Source organism: Rhododendron vialii, chromosome 1a (genome assembly GCF_030253575.1).
Source record: "Rhododendron vialii isolate Sample 1 chromosome 1a, ASM3025357v1".
NCBI classification, from domain to species: domain Eukaryota; kingdom Viridiplantae; phylum Streptophyta; class Magnoliopsida; order Ericales; family Ericaceae; genus Rhododendron; species Rhododendron vialii.
This window is the reverse complement of record NC_080557.1, coordinates 4,442,693-4,460,677: the sequence shown is the minus strand read 5'-3', so window position 1 is coordinate 4,460,677 and position 17,985 is coordinate 4,442,693. Positions and strand designations below refer to the sequence as shown.

The 17,985-nt window shown below is 37.3% G+C and overlaps 1 protein-coding gene and 1 long non-coding RNA gene across 2 annotated transcripts; both read left to right on the top strand.

The window, feature by feature from the left end:
* The first annotated feature begins 322 nt into the window (after positions 1-322).
* On the top strand, positions 323-4,404 carry LOC131326607 (uncharacterized). Its single transcript, XM_058359445.1, has 3 exons — positions 323-403; positions 2,446-2,746; positions 4,150-4,404. The coding sequence occupies exons 1-3, from the start codon at positions 323-325 to the stop codon at positions 4,389-4,391; spliced, it is 624 nt and encodes a 207-aa protein (XP_058215428.1). The 3' UTR covers positions 4,392-4,404.
* A 2,060-nt stretch (positions 4,405-6,464) lies between these two features.
* On the top strand, positions 6,465-6,840 carry LOC131298840 (uncharacterized). Its single transcript, XR_009190547.1, has 2 exons — positions 6,465-6,500; positions 6,629-6,840. It is a non-coding gene; the product is annotated as an uncharacterized LOC131298840 (long non-coding RNA).
* Positions 6,841-17,985: the final 11,145 nt, after the last annotated feature.

Genomic DNA, 17,985 nt, shown 5'->3' with positions numbered 1-17,985 from the left:
GAGTAGTAATTCTTTATTTATGGAAAAAAAAAATTGAACCTACAATAACGCTTTTAGGCGCTGGTAAAAGTGTGGAGGTGGTTAGGTGCATTCAGGTCTACACCAGCGCTTGCAACCGTTGGAGAACATAGTGTTTGTAAAAATTATGTTATACTAGCGCTTAAAACCGCTGGGAAAGAAAGCGTTGGTAAAAATAAATTTATACCAGCGCTCACAAAAAGCGCTGGCATAGAACTATAGTAGCGCCTCTACCCCAGCGCATTGCCCAAGCGTTGGTATAGGTCGTGTTGGGCTATACCAGTACTTTGCAGACCATTCCACAATGCTTTTGGCTGCTGGCATAGCCCGACTTTCTTGTAGTGTCAAATCGCTTTCAAATGTTGCTCGGTCCAAAAGCTACAAGGTCAAAAAAGCATGTTATAATGCTTATTATCTTTGCCTTTTCTTTTGAAAATGAATTTATCCATCTACTATACTTTTCGATATTAAATTATTTATACGGTTGGTGTAAATATTGGTTTCCTTCAAATTAAATACGTATCACCACGTCGTAATATTCTAATAATTGGAACTACTGTTTTGACGACGTGGCCCAAATATAATCTATCTATCTATACCTCTTTCTAAAAGAGTCAACTGTTTGTCAACTTTTCACTTTCCCAAGTTACCCCTCCTAGCTTTTCTCCGAGGCCTGCTTCCCCCCCCCCCCCCCCCCCGACACCCCCCCCTCCCCGGCCCCACACCTTATTTCCCCTATTACCCCTCCCCCCTCCCTTCTCCTGCCCCCCCCTCCGATCATTTTCTTTCTTTTTTTTTTCTTTTTTTCTCTTTATTTTCTTTTGTTTCTTTTCGGCTAATTTTTTTTTTCGTTTTTTTTCTTTTTATTTCTTTTTATTTCCTTCCACTTTGAATCTTTTTTATTTTTTTATTTTTTAATTATTTTCTTTATTTGTTTCTTTTCCCATTCCTTCTTATTTTTTTTGGTTAACTCAAATTCTATTTTCAATTAAAATTGACTTTATACTCAATAAATTTATATTATTTTAAGAGAAATGATATAGGTACCGACCATGGAGGAGAGAAAACGTACCGACGGCCGCCGGCGGGCCGTCTCCGGCCACCGGACGGCCGATCCGAGCCGTCCAAAAATTCTAAAAAAAAAAACCGATGGGGCCTACGCGAGGATCAACGGCATCCGAGGTGTGTAGGGTACTTGATCCGAGCACTTTTTTTGTGTGTATATACACGTATATACATATATACAAGAAAAAAGGGTGCTCGGATCAAGTACCTTACACACCTCGGATGCCATTAATTCTCGCGTAGGCCCCATCGGTTTTTTTTTTTAGAATTTTTGGACGGCTCGGATCGGCCGTCCGGTGGCCGGAGACGGCCCGCCGGCGGCCGTCGGTACGTTTTCTCTCCTCCATGGTCGGTACCTATATCATTTCTCTTATTTTAATTAGTTAATTAATTAGTCTTAACAATGAATAATAAAAATAACTTATAATGAACAATAATAAATTGAAATAAAATTTCATTTTATTATAATTGAGTACATATTGTCAAACTATTAAAATACATAAAAACACAATAGGTAACCATGCTACTAATCAAACTATTATTTTTTATGTTTAAAAATTTTTTTCTTTCTTTCTTACACAATAGGTTCAAGTCTAATTCTAGGTTTTGTAAAGTAATTGAGAGAAAAAAAAAGTGTTTCAATTGATCATGTTTATCCGATTGTTTTTTCCCCCTTTTTTTTCTTTATAGATTAAAAAATATAGTTACAAAAATAAATGTTCAAATTTTCAATCTGTTTGAACCGGTGCAAAGTTGTTACTTTTCTGATTATTTCATCCTAAATGGTTATAATAAATTTTTGGCTCTAAAGCCTTTTAATGGACACCCTAAACGAGTTTTAAAACTAAATAATGAGTCTTAAGGTGTTTGTTGAAAGGCCTTGGAGCCAAAAATTTATTACGACCATTTATGATGAAATGATCAGAAAAATAACATGTTTGCACTGGTTCAAACGAATTGAAAATTGAAACACTTATTTTCGTAACTATATTTTTTAATTTATGAAGGACAAAAAAAGAAAAATAAAACAGTCGGATAAACATGATCAATTGAAACACTTTTTTTTTCTTTCAATTACTTTATAAAGCCTAGAATTAGACTTGAACCTATTATTAAAGAGAAAAAAAATTCAAACTAGAAAAAAAGAAAAGGAAATAAAAATAAATAAAAAAAAACAAACCGGAAAGAAAAGGAAAAAAAGAAAAAGAAAAGAATCAAACTGTATAAAGAAAAAAAGAAAGAAAAGGGAGAGAGAGAGAGAGAGAGAGAGAGAGAGGGGTAGTCTGGGAAAATGGTGGTGGGGCCGGGGGGAGGGGGGGGGCGTGTCGGGGTGGGGGGGGGGGGGGGGGGGGGGGGGAATAGCAATTTTCCTTTTCTCCTCCCAAAACAAACGCACCCCTCCAAACTCTTCTTCCTCGGGAACAGACGGGACTCCTCCCTCCCCGTTCTCCCAAACAACGCACCCCAACTCTGAACGGCCCACCCAACTATACCATCACAAACTCCCCACCGCTCCAAACCCACCCCGACCCCAGCCCGCCCACACCTCCACCCCGATCTCCAACCACCAAAATTCCACCGTACTTCCCTAGACCGCTAGAGTTTCGGCCACCGGAAAGCATTAACCAGCGCCTGAGATTAGGCCGGCGGAAAGAAATACCCAGTAAGTGCAACTTAAATTGTCTACCCCCTACCTCCATCTACATACACATGCATCTGCATTTAACTGTGCTTCCTAACGAATCATTGCATAACGCACACCAACTGTTCGACAGAATTACACAACTTCAACTGGTGTTGGATTAAAAAACTTGTTGCCCTCTTTAGTACGAAAACAAAGGGTGTTGTTGTATTTACATGTGTGAATTCAGCTTTAGGTACGAGATCAGTTCCACACAATCGTGCGCCCAAGTTGCTTTCTACGTACTTATCAACAAAAAAAGAAAAAAAAAATTGCTTCCTATGGGAACTGTGACCATTCTCCTATTTGCGTCCGTGTTTCGGTGTTTGGTATGTCTATATGGTCACAAATGGATGCATAGCCAAAGTTTCGATCTGGCAATTTAAACCCCCACTACACCTACCACCTGAGATCCGGCCGCCGGAAAGAAATAATTTTCTGGTATGACCATGGCTGTGAGAATGGTTTGGGGTAGTTTTCCCGTGTGAATTTAATCTTCCGAACTCTGAATAATTTACTGCAGACTCTGTTTTGTGGTTTGTTATGTTTTGACCGGTCCTTTGATATGTTAGGATAACAAAAGGGTTTATTATAGTTGTATTCCCGTGCTTCCTAATGGATGTCAGCATAATGCACACCAAATGTACAATACAATTATGCAACTTCAGTTGGTGTTGGATTTTAAAACTTCCTTCCCCTTTAGGAACCAAATATATATATATATATATATATATATATATATATATATATATATATATATATATATATATATATATATGCGTGCTTGAACTATAGGATTTGAGGGCCTTTTAAAAACCGAGTAGATTTCTATGGCCACAGAGAATCACTGTTTCATGGTCCCGCATTAAAGGACTTTTTGGAAAGTTCAAGTTTGGAAAGTGCAATAAGTTTCCTCAGCATTCAGCATTGGCAAACATATTTACATTAATTATGCATGCAGATTTCCCCCCCTTACTTTCCAATCTTAAAAGATGTCCAAACATAAAAGCACTTTATTATTTGCGTGTGTATAAAATATAGGATTTGTTGGCCTTTTATAGGCCGAGTTCCTTTAGTAGTGTGCGTTTGAAATATAGGACAAATGAAACCCATTATTCTTGTATTGCCTCCAATAACATTTTCCCGAAGTCTTATTTCATCCTATCATTGTGCTGTGAATTTGTTCAGGCCCCTTTTCAAACAGTCCGCCGGAAAACATTTCCATAAGCATTGAATACTTTTATGCCAAATGGGCATAAATTGGTACTTAAAGAAAATAGTCAAATTATGTTAATGAGAAATATAGATCCGTCTAATGGCCTATGGAATGGAACGAGAAGTTTGTAGAGCTTTTGACAAAGATCTCATATATGCTGAAATTACAGTGGGCCAATTTGCTAGGAAACCTGTTTGGCTTCCAAGAATCCCACGCCTTCCAGCCTTCAAGTTCAGGCGCATACAGTTTCCAAATTGCCTCTGTTTTGCCATGACAATTCATAAGGCAAACAATCCCCTACGTTGGTCTCTATTTATCTCAAAATATTTTCTCACATGGGCAACTATATGTAGCATTGTCTCATGGGACTTCTATGGCAACTTCAAAAGTCTTGCTCAAAACAGGAGTTAATGAAAGTAAGAAACGTTTATATACCAAAAATGTAGTTTTGAAGGTGGTGTTAACTCGGTCAAGCAAGAAAGAGGTCGTTCCTCCTTCTGCATCTTATCCATTTAAGGGTTTTCATCTTGACTAGCATCTTTATTTCATTTGTGTTTCTATATTTGTACAAAATAGGTGATTCATGCAGAAACAATTCTTTATGCCATCAGAACAAGCTTCAAGTTATGCATTTCCTATAGTTCTCCTTTTTCTGTCTTCTTCTATTGTTGGTTTATGTTTTATAGCCTTCTTATGCTTCCTATATCAATTTGTTACCTTTCGGGTTGTTGCCACTTGCCACTGAAATGTTAAGCCATTAAAGGATACGAAACATAGGGCCAATCAAGAGAAGACACACACTATTCTTGGTGTGTTTCATTTCGGTATGTGTTTTTTACCTCAACAGTTATGTTGTAGTTTCTTTGTTTACAAACAATGTTGCATTCCTATTATGGAACTGTATTTGTACGTCTTGGTCTTTCAAATTGCAAAAACTGGTCTGTTTATTTATTTTGAACTGCTGAAACAGGTATCTAAATTGCAGGAGCTGCAAAAAATTGTATTTCTAAATGTAGAAATAGGAATTTTTACTGTTGAAACTGGTTTCCAAGTCGCTTAAAATGCCGTCAAACGCCTGAAATTGGATTATGTGCTACTGAAATTGGGTTCAATAATGTAGAAACTGGGTACTTTGCATCTACTTATATATGCATCTCAGACTCTCAGTCCTCACTGATATGCGTTCTTCTTAAAAAACATGCCATTAACTGGGTACTTTGCATCTACTTATATATGCGTCTTGGTCCTCACGGATATGGGTTCTCCTTAAAAAACATGCCATTGATGCCAATGATATCTATATTGATATTTTCACGTGCTCTCCTTGGAAAATAAATTTGTTGACCTTCTAAAGCGAGGCAAATCAAATGGGAATGACTATTTATGTGATGGGGTAAGCAAGCCCGGCCCATGACCACCAATATAGATAGCCACATAGCTGTATGTTGCTGTGGTTATTTTATTACCTGATCTTGTGATGGCGTGTTGGCTCTAAATTAGTAATCAATTCAGAGCCAACCCAAAATCTTAATTTTAGATTCTGTCGGGAAAAAAAATCAGCACAAAGCTTACCACTTCTGGCAATGTCATGAACAGGTCTCTCTCTCTCTCTGGAATGGTAAACTGTCCAAAATCCAAGCTATGATGACCTTATGGATTTTTCCCTCCCTCCTATAATGTTTCATTTAAGAAGTTTTCTTTTTTCCTCCTTAAATTGTGTAAAATATATTATCTTTCCCTCTCCCTACCGTGTCCGTATCTTGATTTAATGGACAGAATTGCCAGGTTCCATGTCCATATCTTCTTTTGCATGAGCACCTGTGTTCTTGTCTGTGGTTCAGGATGGGTTCTTCATGTTGTCAATTCCATCCAGTAGAGATCCAACTCATTGTTCCTTTACGAACTTTAGGAGTTCGTTCAGTCAAAAGATTAGGTATATCCAACAATTTCTCCTATACTTTTTTCAGGCAAAAGATTTGAGCTTGGATATGTTTCTTGAAAATGATAAATACATTTTATGTGACATTTGAGTTTGTTATAAATACAGGTGATTACCGTGATTGAGGAATCTACAAAGATTGGTATGCTTGTCAAAGTCAGAAAGGAGACAGAAAAAGAAGTACATTTGAGTTTGTTATAAATACAGGTGATTACTGTGATTGAGGAATTGCAAAGATTGGTATGCTTGTCAAAGTAAAAAAGGAGACAAAGAAAAGAAGTACTCCCTCCGTCCCTTATTTATAGTCCGGTATTCCATTTTGAACTTTCTCTTAATAAGTGTCTATTTTGTAAAGTTAGTGGTAAAAGTTGGTGAATTGTCTATTTTGTCCCTAAAAGTATATTCCCTTTTAAAAAGTAAGTGAGTAAAAGTGTAATGATGATGGGTAAGTAGGGAAAGTGGAGGAAAAAGTTGATATGAAAGGTATAATGATGATGTCTTTTTAATAAGTTGGAATTACGAAGCAGGACACTTAAAAAGGGACGAAGGGAGTACAAAGTTTAGGTACACGAGCAATGAAGGTACCTTTCATCTGAATCAGATGGGAGCCGGATCACTCCTTAGACTCATTCAAAAGTAAAAATTTTTGAAGCTATTAACAAATTTTGCAGCTATTATTCCGATGCACCAAACAAATTTTTTTTTTCAGCTGCTTGACAAACTAATAACAATTGGAGTTGTCTCCCGTACTCTTTTTGGCTGTCACAAGTCTTCTATTTTCTTCTTTCAAGTAATTGATGGGTCAAGCAAGATATATAGCAGTGTGTACGTTCTCTTTGGATCCCTTGTCTCTATCTTACATTACATATATGCGTCTCTAAACTAGTGTCCATTAAAGCGACCACTGGAAGAGCGAGAAAATCTATGCATCTCCAAACTTGTGTCCATTAAAGCGACCACCGGAAGAGTGAGAAAATCTCAAACGACATGCAATCTCAGAGTAATGAAGGAAATAGCATGGTGGCTCATATACAAGGATCGACAAAGGGCATAAAAATACTCATGGAATACCTTTATGGGTCAACAGAGGTAAAATACATTCATGTGCTAATTAAATCACAATTTCTTAAGTCATAAAATGTAATAAAATGAGCGTATGTAGTCTATTTCTTTCTTTGTGTAGGTAGCCACTTCAGAACCACAAAAAATTAGAAATGTTACGTATCATGAAGATTTACTCAAGAAAAAAGGCTCTTACAATGGTCGATTGATATCTTTATTTTAATTTTTTGGCACTTCTAAATTCATGTATTTTGTATTCCAATGGATATCTATTTTCCTCCATTATTTTGATTGAAACACTTGAATGCCTTATTTGTTAGTGAACACTTGATCAGATTACAATACCATTGTTCCGCAGTTCTAAGTTACACTAAAATATTGTGCATGCAAATTGTTCCTATTATTATTTTTTTTCTCGGCAAACGAAACTTTTATATAAGCTCGAAAGGGTACATCGAGGGGATTACAAACGGAAAGAGAGCATAACTAGCCCATCCAACAAAAAGTTGAACGGACTCAACACCTCAACATGAGCTACAACTTGAGCTTACGAATACCATCAAGAAACAACTTAAACTCCTCTACCGAATAAATCTTGATTGCGAACTTGGACTTCATCCACCTTGCAACCCTCGATTTTATCAATTCCCCCACCACCTCAACACTCGTGGTAGCATTGTTAAACACAGTCATTTCGGGCTAGCCACAAGACCACAAAGTGGCAAAAAAAGACGCTTCCCAGACATTCTTCTCTAGATTCCGAAATCTGGAGTCAAACCACCATAGAGCCAGATCAGACAACGAGTTCGGACAAACCCATGTAACATGCCACCAATCCAAAATTAGGGACCAGATATTCCAAGAGAATTGACAATGCAAGAACAAATGATTCGGGTTTCGAGATGTAGGGAGCACAAAGGGCAAGATAACGACTGGCCCTCTTGAAGAATATTCCTGGCGGAGAGCACTAATCTCGTTGGAACCCTATCCTGAATTGCTATCCACGAAAAAATTTCCACCTTAGGAGGGCAGAGATTTTTCCATAGAGAGCCCAAAACTTGGTTCCTGGACTGACCCATCTGTTCCCATTGGACGTACACTGATTTTGATGAAAAACGCTTATCCGCTGTCCACTTCCACTGGAGCACGTCCCTTCTGCCTTGATCGAGTGCCACCGAATCCAATCTTCGGTGCAATTGTTCCTATTATTGAAATTATCCAACTATTATACGTCCAAAATGAAAAAATAAAGACCCAATCAAAGGGTATGTTACTTGTATTTCCGAAATATATATATAGCCTCCCCAAGACACAACAATGGCACTCATTGAATTTTACAATGACATTCACCAAAAATGATATTCTTAAAAATGATTGCCTTAGAAGACCAATGAACTAACACTGAAAAATAATGGAAAAATTACCACGTACAATGCACGTGAGATTCCACTAGTTAATTTAAAGAAGACAAAAACAAATATTTATACCGCCGGTGTATATAATTTTTTTTTTTAACCAATTGACCAATAAAAAAGGAAAAGGACGACTTGACTCTTAAAATGCTGATGGAATACAATCTTTGTCATGAACCTAAGGCCCAAGGGACTTTGGGTTGGTGTTGTACAGTGAGGTGTACAGCACCGTGCTGGGCACCTTTGAACCGTCAAGCCCAAGATAGTAGGTTTGAGAAAACAACTAATTGAAGGGGCTTGCCCCAAAGATTTTGCAAGTTCAAAATCCACGAAGGCCAAATATTTCAAACTTTGAGGGTCATTAAAGGTTTGTCCGAGTCCCAAAATTAATCGAGATAGGTGCAAGCTGCCCAAATAAATATCCGGTTAGCAACATATGTGTATTAATATATACACACACATATATACACAAGTAGTAAGATATTGTACAAGATATAGCTTGTCTCACAATTAATGATTGTGTTATGCATTCAAAACTAGGATTTGAGTGGACGACGACTTCATCCATCGTCAATTATTTCGAGTTGAAGTAATTGTTACATCAGTTTTCTTAAATTAAGGATATCATCGAATATGCCATCTGTTATAAAGGAATTCAACTGATAACATGGTTAATCCAATGGGTTACCATATTTTTTTTTATGATAACTCAAGTGTCTGGGTTACCTTACGCACACCTCGACTCATCTTTGCTTTCATTTAAAGTCAAAGTCCTCTAAAAGCTACCCAAATTCAGATTTGAGATTTTCAGAATTTCATTTTTTTAGCTTTTCAGAATTTGTAAAATCTAAAAATCGGTTATCTAGAATTTTTGATAAACGCTCAAAGTTGATTCTAACATTTTAAAATCTCAAAATCTGCAAAAATAATTTCTCGCATACATGCACTAGTCATGGTAGGTGTGGTTTGGAAAATTTAGGTAGAATACCAATAATATTTGTTAGTTTTTTACTCATTTGACCCGTTAATTTTTCATAAATTGCCCCCAAGAACCTAATTAAATGCTACCTCCCCGTCCCACGCCGAATGACAGTTTCGTCATTTTAGACCTCTCAAAAACTCAACTATAATTTTGTTAACTTACATGGAAACCTTTTACATATGGTATTGATTTTAATTTGATAGAACACAATTACTTCTCTCAAATGAACTGTAAATGTATTTGGCGTTCTCCGGGTTTGTCAAACCATTTTTGCTTCTTGTAATTGGGTTTCGGTGGTAGTTTTTATTTTTATTGAGTCTAGAATCTCCACCCGGTGTTTGAAGCCGTGTTGATCAAGCTTATGCAATGCTCAAAGTGTTTGGGACCCGAATTGGAAAGGTATGCATGCATACACTTTAGTTTGCATTTAGACTAAACATTCTTCATACAACTGAGCACAAATTATTTTATCCAGGTTCCAAATAGATTTTAATGCCTTACGTTCAATTAATTTATCACATTTTATGTTTAATTGGGCATTAGCATTTTGGCCTTAATTTTTGTTTACTCTCCAGCATTAGCTGGTTGCTTTGCTGGCACATTGTTAGAGCTAGAGCGTGCTAGCACAGCGCTAGCGCTTGGTATACCGAGGATGCTGTGAACCTTGCTGGCGCTTGCAAGCGCTTGGCCCTTAAGTCGACTAGATAGCCATGCTAGCGCGTGGTAGCGCTTATGTGTCGTCCTCTTATTGGCCTGTGTACTTGCCTCTATAAATACTCATTTTTCACTTAACTAGGGCAAAGAAAATACTCACGCACGAATTTTTGCACAGCCATTTTAGAGAGAGAGAGAGACAACTCTTCTCTCTATTCATTTGGGCACAAATTTGCTTATGATGATTTAGATCTTGTATCTTGGTCATCTTTAATCAATCTAGAGAAATGCTTCATTTCTCATGTATTCTCTCTAGATTGTTTTAGTTTGCAAAAAACAAAAATCTTCATTTTCCTAAGATTCACTCATACATGCCAATGATACTACTTGGCTGGATGATTCTGGAGCCGTGGTGAGCGGAGATCGAGGCGGTGGACTCGTGGTGGACTCGGGGAGTTACACCAAAGTGGTGGAGTTAGGATAAGCTTTTGGGGTAAAGTTGTTATTCCTCCCTTAGCACTTTGTAAACCTTTTGATCTATAGCAAATTTGGTAGTCAGGCCGTGTTTTATGGTTAGGGTGTGTTGACCCTAAGTAGTTTCCACGTATATCCTTGCGTTTGTGTTCTTTAGATTTATTGCTATTGGCTTTAATTGTTAAATTGTTAGAATAGCATGGAACTTGGTTAATGGATTAAAATTGGAGGTTGCGTGAATTTTTAATTGGTTGTCCTATCCCCCCCCCCCCCCCCCCCCCCCCCCCCCTAGAACTCTTTTTCTAGTGCTTAATATAATTTCACGGACTTTTCAAAATTATAAAATACTGTAAATTAGTAAATATTATAAATTTTCGAGAGATATGAATGCCAAAATCATCAAAAAAGTAACTAAAGGGGTAGGCTGGTCCGGACACTAAAAGCAAAGAAAAGAAGTTAATCAGTCATACCCGTACAAACACAGGTATTATGGGTCAGCTTCTAGGGATTCAGTTTCTGTCCAGTTTTTTTATGGTCCAGTCTGGTCCAGTTTTGGGCCGTTACAACAATGATCGGAATCATTCATTTTGTAGAGCTCGTCGAGTCCGTTATCCATGCCAAAAATTAGTTTGATCGAACATCGATAGATACATGGACGAAACAGATTTGTACAAGAAAAAAGCGATGACAAAAATTAAGTTGAAATCAATAATTGTCCATTTTTTTCGTGTCCAAATCTATTTCGTTCATGTACCTATTGATGTTCAATCGAGCTAATTTTTTGTATGAATGACATATTCGACGAGCTCTACAAAATGAACGATTCTGATCATTGTTGTGGGTCCGGGATGGGCCCACAACGGCCCAAAACTGAACCGGATTGGACCGTAACAAAACTGACAGGAACTGAACCCAGCTTCTAGCTAGAGATTACGAAATTAGAATAACTTCTTTCGGAGAAAAAACATCCACTCTACTATCTAGGTTTTATCTAGGTTTTAGTTTATTCTCAATCTTGCCTTTTCTTTTGAAAACGAAATTGCCCGTCTCCTACTTTTTTTTACCAATTTGCCAATAAAAATGAAAAAGGACGACTTGATTCTTAAAATGCTGATGAAATGCCATTTTTGTCATGAACCCCAAGGCTCAAGGAGGAAGCAGATTTGAAAAAGCAATTAAAGGGGCTTACTTCCAAGATTTTGCACGTTGAAAATCCACAAACGCCCAATATTTTAAATTTTTGAATTATTAGCAGTTTATGATCTGATCCCTAAAGTTAATTGAGATGCACGTAAGCTGAAGAATCCACTGTTATCAACAACCAATCAATGGGAGAGTGCACTTTATCAATCATTGCAACCCCAACTATAAGAGAGAGAGGACTTTGCACTCCAACAAGCAATTTTAAAAAAAAAATTCAATTGAAACACACAAACAACGGAAAAATACTCTTAGATTGGAAAAATACTTCCCGTGGACGAATCCGGGCATTGTCGGAGCCCATGTGAACAGGAGAATAGGGGTCCAAAACTCATTCTCTGTTGCGCATGGGTATACGGCGACCATAGTGTTTCGCATCTTACGTGGTATCTTTTTCAATATAAAATTAAACGTTTTTAATAACACTGAATGGAGCAGATTAACCCGGACTGGTTGCGAAGGCTATGAACCCCACAACCGTACCTCTTTTTTAATTATTTGAAAAGAATAAATATTTTCCTAGCTTTTGGTTGATCTCAATCAATCGATAAGGGGTGGCTACCTAAGAGCCCGTTTAATTAATAATAATCCGAGTTTTTAGTCAGCACACATCATCGTCTTTGTGGATTTGACTCTGAACTTACCGGATATTATGCTGCGTCGATCTCCGCCCTACGCTTGGGGCAACCCATTATTTTAGGACTAGGAAATCGTCAAGCATTTTTGGCGCCGTTGCCGGGGACGGTATTGTGTGTTAAGAATTTGGGTAATTTTTTTTTATTTGTTTTTTTAGTTCTTTTTTTTAATTGTTGAAAAGCAAAAAAAAAAAAGGCCCATTTTGCAAGGTGGTATGGAGGTTATGCAAGACAATTTGATTGTCCAGTGTCACTTCCTATAGTTTATGGTTTAGGTTCAGAAAATCCTTTTTCGTATGTTCATAACCTTGAGGAAGCTTTTGGTAACAATGAAGTGGCTCTTTTACATGTATTCTCAGCATCTTTGTGTGACAGTGCTAATGATTGGTTTAATTTTTTGAGTCCAAGATTGACATGGAATGAAATTGTAATACAGTTTTTCAAAACTTTTGATCCTTCATATGAGACTCATATGCTTTTACAAGAACTATCAGATTTTTATCAACAAGATGATGAGTCTTTGTCACAGTGTTGGGAGCGATTTAAAAATTGTGTATTCTCTTTGTCGAGTTTTAATTGTGAGCTTGGCAGTCTTCTGGCTACTTTTTGCCGTGGTTTAAATCCTAAGACATGCGAGGTGGATTTTTGGTCCACTAATAAATTCCTGGATAAAAACGCTGAAGAGGCATGGGATAACCTAGATGAATTAACCCAAAAGTTTCAATTTTGTGAGTTGACTGAAAGCTCTGAGGAGACCAATTCTGATGGAAGGAAGAAAGAGGAAATAGAGCCGCCTTATTTTGATCAATTAGATGATTCTCTTTCTTGCAATCAAGTTAAAAATTTTCAAGTGATTAATTCTTGTGTATTGGAAGATGAAATAACAGAGTCACTTATAACTAACGAAATAGTTGGTTCACCTAAAGTGCAATAGTCTTCTCGAGAGCATTCTAGTACACTTGAAATGGATTTTTATGAAGCGGCTCATGAGGAGTCGTTGCCAATAATTGTGCAAAGTCCACTTGTTCTTGATGATCAAATATCCCCAACCATAGATATTGATGTCATCACTCCTATTGAGCATCCACCATTGCAAGAGATTATCACGTTTGAACAAATTGACTTTCTTGATGTTGATAATTTTAATATGGTTTACCATCCATTTTTTCTGACACTCATCAACAACTTGAAAAGGTAATTTGGTTTGGAATATGCAATTGGTGGAATTTAAATTTCAAACGCGGCTAAGGCAATTAAGATATTCTAAGTATTTAGTTTTGTGGCATGGTCGCGTACAATTTTTAACGGAATGCTTGAAGTGGGTTGAGATGTTGATTTTGATTGCTTTTCGTAGTGTGATGAATGGTTGGATTTCACGTGATGGGAGTGAATGTCATTAATTTTTTGTATAGTTTTTTTTTTCTCTTTCTTAGATTAGCTACTTTTATTTAATTTTTTTGTGAGGACTAACATTGCAGGATGCTTCGTTCCAGTTGGGGGGTCTTCTTCCCACTATGTTATTTTTTGCGTAGTTCTCTGTTCCGAGGTGATACCTTTCCCTTATTTTTCTTTTATGTCCTATATTTTTATTCTTTTGTATTCAATGAGGACATCGAACGGTTCAAGTTGGGGTGAGGGATTACTTTGATAAGTTTTTCACTTTCACACTTAGAATCTTAAAAATCCAAAAAAAAATTGAAAAATTTTGAAAATTAAAAAAAAACTTGTTGGATCCTTTCTACTTGAGACTTGAAGAATGCAATGTTTACTTATTGGTTGCTTGTGCTGAGAATATGTGGGCATTCCTTGAATATTTATGTTGCATGGTAGTTCTTTTTGTTGGCTTGGCGATAGAAATTTATCCTGGCATTCAATCTTAGCATCTTTGCACTGTAATTAAGTTCTTGGACCTTGACTGCTCGTGAGTTGTGACATAAGTGCTTTCAATGGTTAGATTAGTGAAGACTTATGCTCATGTGAGCTTTACTGCCTTACCTTTCTTTGGAGTGGTGTCACATAAATTCTTCATTAGTCGTAACAAAAAAAAAGGCTTAATCATTATTGATCTCATTATTTTTTGTTGTCAAGTGTTGAGACTTAATGCATGCCTATTATTTCTTCTTTTGGGAATGGAAAGTTACATGGTTGTATTGCCCCTAGGAGATGATAGTAGGCCATTTTTGTGCTTTGAGCCGGTTCGTTTCTTTTTCTTAAACACTTTATCCCTTGCAAGCCACATTGTGCCTTTTGCATGAGCCTTTTTCTTGTTAAGCTTCACCAACCATATTGTGTCTTGAGAATGGCAAGTTAATCATGTGAAGGTTAATTTTTGAAGCGAATGGAGAAAGTGTATTTGAGAGAGATGTGCTTGAAATGTTGTGTGTTCTTCCCCATAGCTAAAAAGGAAAAAATTGAGAAGATTACAAAGAAAGAAAAATAATGGAACTTGAATGAAAAAAGGGAATTGAAGAAAGAAACGTGTGAACATACTTTAAAGGGAAATTGTGTGAACGGTGAAAAATAAGAGAGATGTGGCGGAGTTGAAAAGAATGATAAGAGGGTGCACATTGTTACACTTGCCCTTTGTTGTTATAGCCGATTCTCAGACACTTGCTTATGATTTATCCTAACCTTTGAAGCACTTTTCCTTACCCAATGATATAACCGAATAAAAGTCCTATTTGATCTTAGGGGCAATGGGTTTTGGATCGATGGATAGATAGTCTTTAATGCTTGACATTCCTTTCATGAGATCATGTGTCTACCTTAAAAAGCTTTGTCTTCGTGTCTAAAGTGTGCAGGGTACTTTTATTCTTTATTACATAACTTCCGCACATAAACATTGAGAGTTTATTAAATGCATCATGTTTCGAGCGTTTTCTTTTATTGAGTGCATGACACAGTGAGAATTGAAGTCGAGACTCAGTCCGAAGAGAGTACTTGGTTGTGGTTCACTTGTTGTCAAGGTCCTTACTCACATACGCTAAGCTTGGATGCCATGATTTATTTCTATGTTTTGATAGCCTTTAGAACTATTTTTGTATATGCTATATTCTTGGCATTGACGTATCAAAGAGTTGCATTGCAATTTCTTTTTGGGTTCCAAGTAAGGGAACCGCGGTGTTTTGTGGGTAATCACTGCTGAAAACCCTCACGAGACTTCACTCGTTCTACCGGGGCCGCCCGGGGGTTTAAAAGAAATATCCATTTTAATTAGTTGCATTTGTTTTGGTTTGCTAGGGACTAGCAAAGTGTACGTTGAGGGGGTATAATAAGTGCCAAAATATACATATTTTGGCCCTCCAGACTATATTTGTTAGTCATTTATTTTTGTTAATTGATATTTATTTTGCGAAAAATCTATGAGTACCGACCATTGGGGGAGAGAAAACGTACCGACGGCCGCCGGCGGGCCGTCTCCGGCCACCGGACGGCCGATCCGAGCCGTTCAAAAATTCTAAAAAATAAAACCGAGGGGGTCAACGCGGGAATCAAGGGCATCCGAGGTGTTTAGGGTGCTTGATCAAAGCACCCTTTTTTCGTGTATATATGTGTGTGTACATATATACACGAAAAAAGGGTGCTTTGATCAAGCACCCTAAACACCTCGGATGCCCTTGATTCCCGCGTTGACCCCCTCGGTTTTATTTTTTAGAATTTTTGAACGGCTCGGATCGACCGTCCGGTGGCCGGAGACGGCCCGCCGGCGGCCGTCGGTACGTTTTCCCTCCCCGTGGTCGGTACATATAGCAACACTCTTTATTTTGTTCTTTTGTTGTTTATAGGTTGTTCGAGCCTATTGTCCGAGACTTTGGATAAAAAGAAGATTTTAAAGAAGTTTGGAGTTAAAATGCGAAATGATCCAAAATTGAGTGGTTCATTTATTATTTCCTAAAGTTCAAGGGCCTTTGTGTAATTAATCTCTACAATCCCTATATACCCCTACTGATGACGTGAGATACCTGGGGTGGAAAAGAAAAGAAAGGATGGGGGCTGCCGAAACAAAGATGGGGGGCTGCGAGTTCTCTCTTCTTTTCAAACTTTGTTCAATTATTCGTATTTTGGTAATTAGTTTTAATTTTTGTTCTTAATTAAAGTTGTTCGTTGATTTTCAGTTAATTGTTATCTCTCGTTTATTTTCTTTCATGCTTACATCTAGGGTTTTCTTTGTTTATTGCTTAATAATAAGTGAGTAGTTATTTAGGTGGGGTCGCGGGGTGATAAGCACACCGTGATTAGCTCGGGCACTATTCCTATTTTTCAAACAACGGAAAAATAATCTTAGATTGGAAAAATACTTCCCGTGGACGAACCCGGGCATTGTCGGAGCCCATGTGAACGGGGGAATGGGGGTCCAAAACTCATTCTCTACTGCGCATGGGTATACAGCGACCATAGGGTTTCGCATCTTACGGGGTATCTTTTTCAATATAAAATTAAATATTTTTAAGAACACTGAATGGAGCAAATTAACCCAAACTGGTTGCGAAGGCTATGAACTCCACAACCGTACCTCCTTTTTAATTATTTGAAAAGAATAAATATTTTCTTAGCTTTTAGTTGATCTCAATCAATCGATAAGGGGTGGCAACCTAAGAGCCCGTTTAATTAATAATAACCCAAGTTTTTAGTCAGCACACATCACCGTCTTTGTGGATTCGACTCCGGACTTACCGGGTGTTATGCTGCGTCGGTCTCCGCCATACACTTGGGACAACTCATTATTTTAGGACTAGAAAATCGTCAAGCATGAAGGAAGAAAGAGGAGGAAGGAAACGATGGTGAACAACATTTTTTAGATGGCTAGAGCTTGGAGAGCTGTTCATGAACCTTGAACTATATGTGGCTGCATCCTGAGGTCTTAAAAGACATTCTTTTACATGCGACTTCGTCTGTCTCAAAAAAAAAAAAAAAAGATTATGCTATATACACGCCTCTCAACCACTTCCTGGACACTATTTTCTCACAAGCACTGAATGTCAAAGGCTGCCATCTCCGCAAAGTGAATTTACTTCACGCTATAGAAGTCAAAGTCCTATAAAATATCTCTGTCAATTTAATTTCCTAGAGTAGTCTTTTAAAAATAGCAAGTACTTGTTTCTAATTTTTAAATTTAAAAATAATGTATTTAGGAAAATAATTTTTTGATTTTTTTACATCGTTCAAAAGATCTCATCGATATCTACCAAACAAGATTTATACGGCTCAAAAAATTAAGTCTATTATTTTTAAATTTAAAAATTACAAATAAATTGGAGTACTTATTTTTTCAGAACAAAAAGAAACCTACATAACATGCACGATGGCGATGGAGCGAGTGTTGACTGATGGATGGAGATATGGCTCCACTCCTCTTTACTCTAGCATTTCCTCTCCCACCCACTCGTGTAGACATTTATCCACTACCATTGTATTTCAACTAGGACGGTAAATTAATTGAGCCATTCATGAACAGTTCGAGACTCGACTCATTAAGAGTTTGTTCGAATTCGATTTGTCTATTAAATGAACCGAATCTGAAACTCAATATATGTTAAGCTCGTTTGATATATAAGCCGAGCCTGAACCTTATAGTAATCTTCTCGGTTAGGATCGCGAACTTGTAGTTAAATATAATTTATAATTATTTAGAAGTCTATATGCAAAT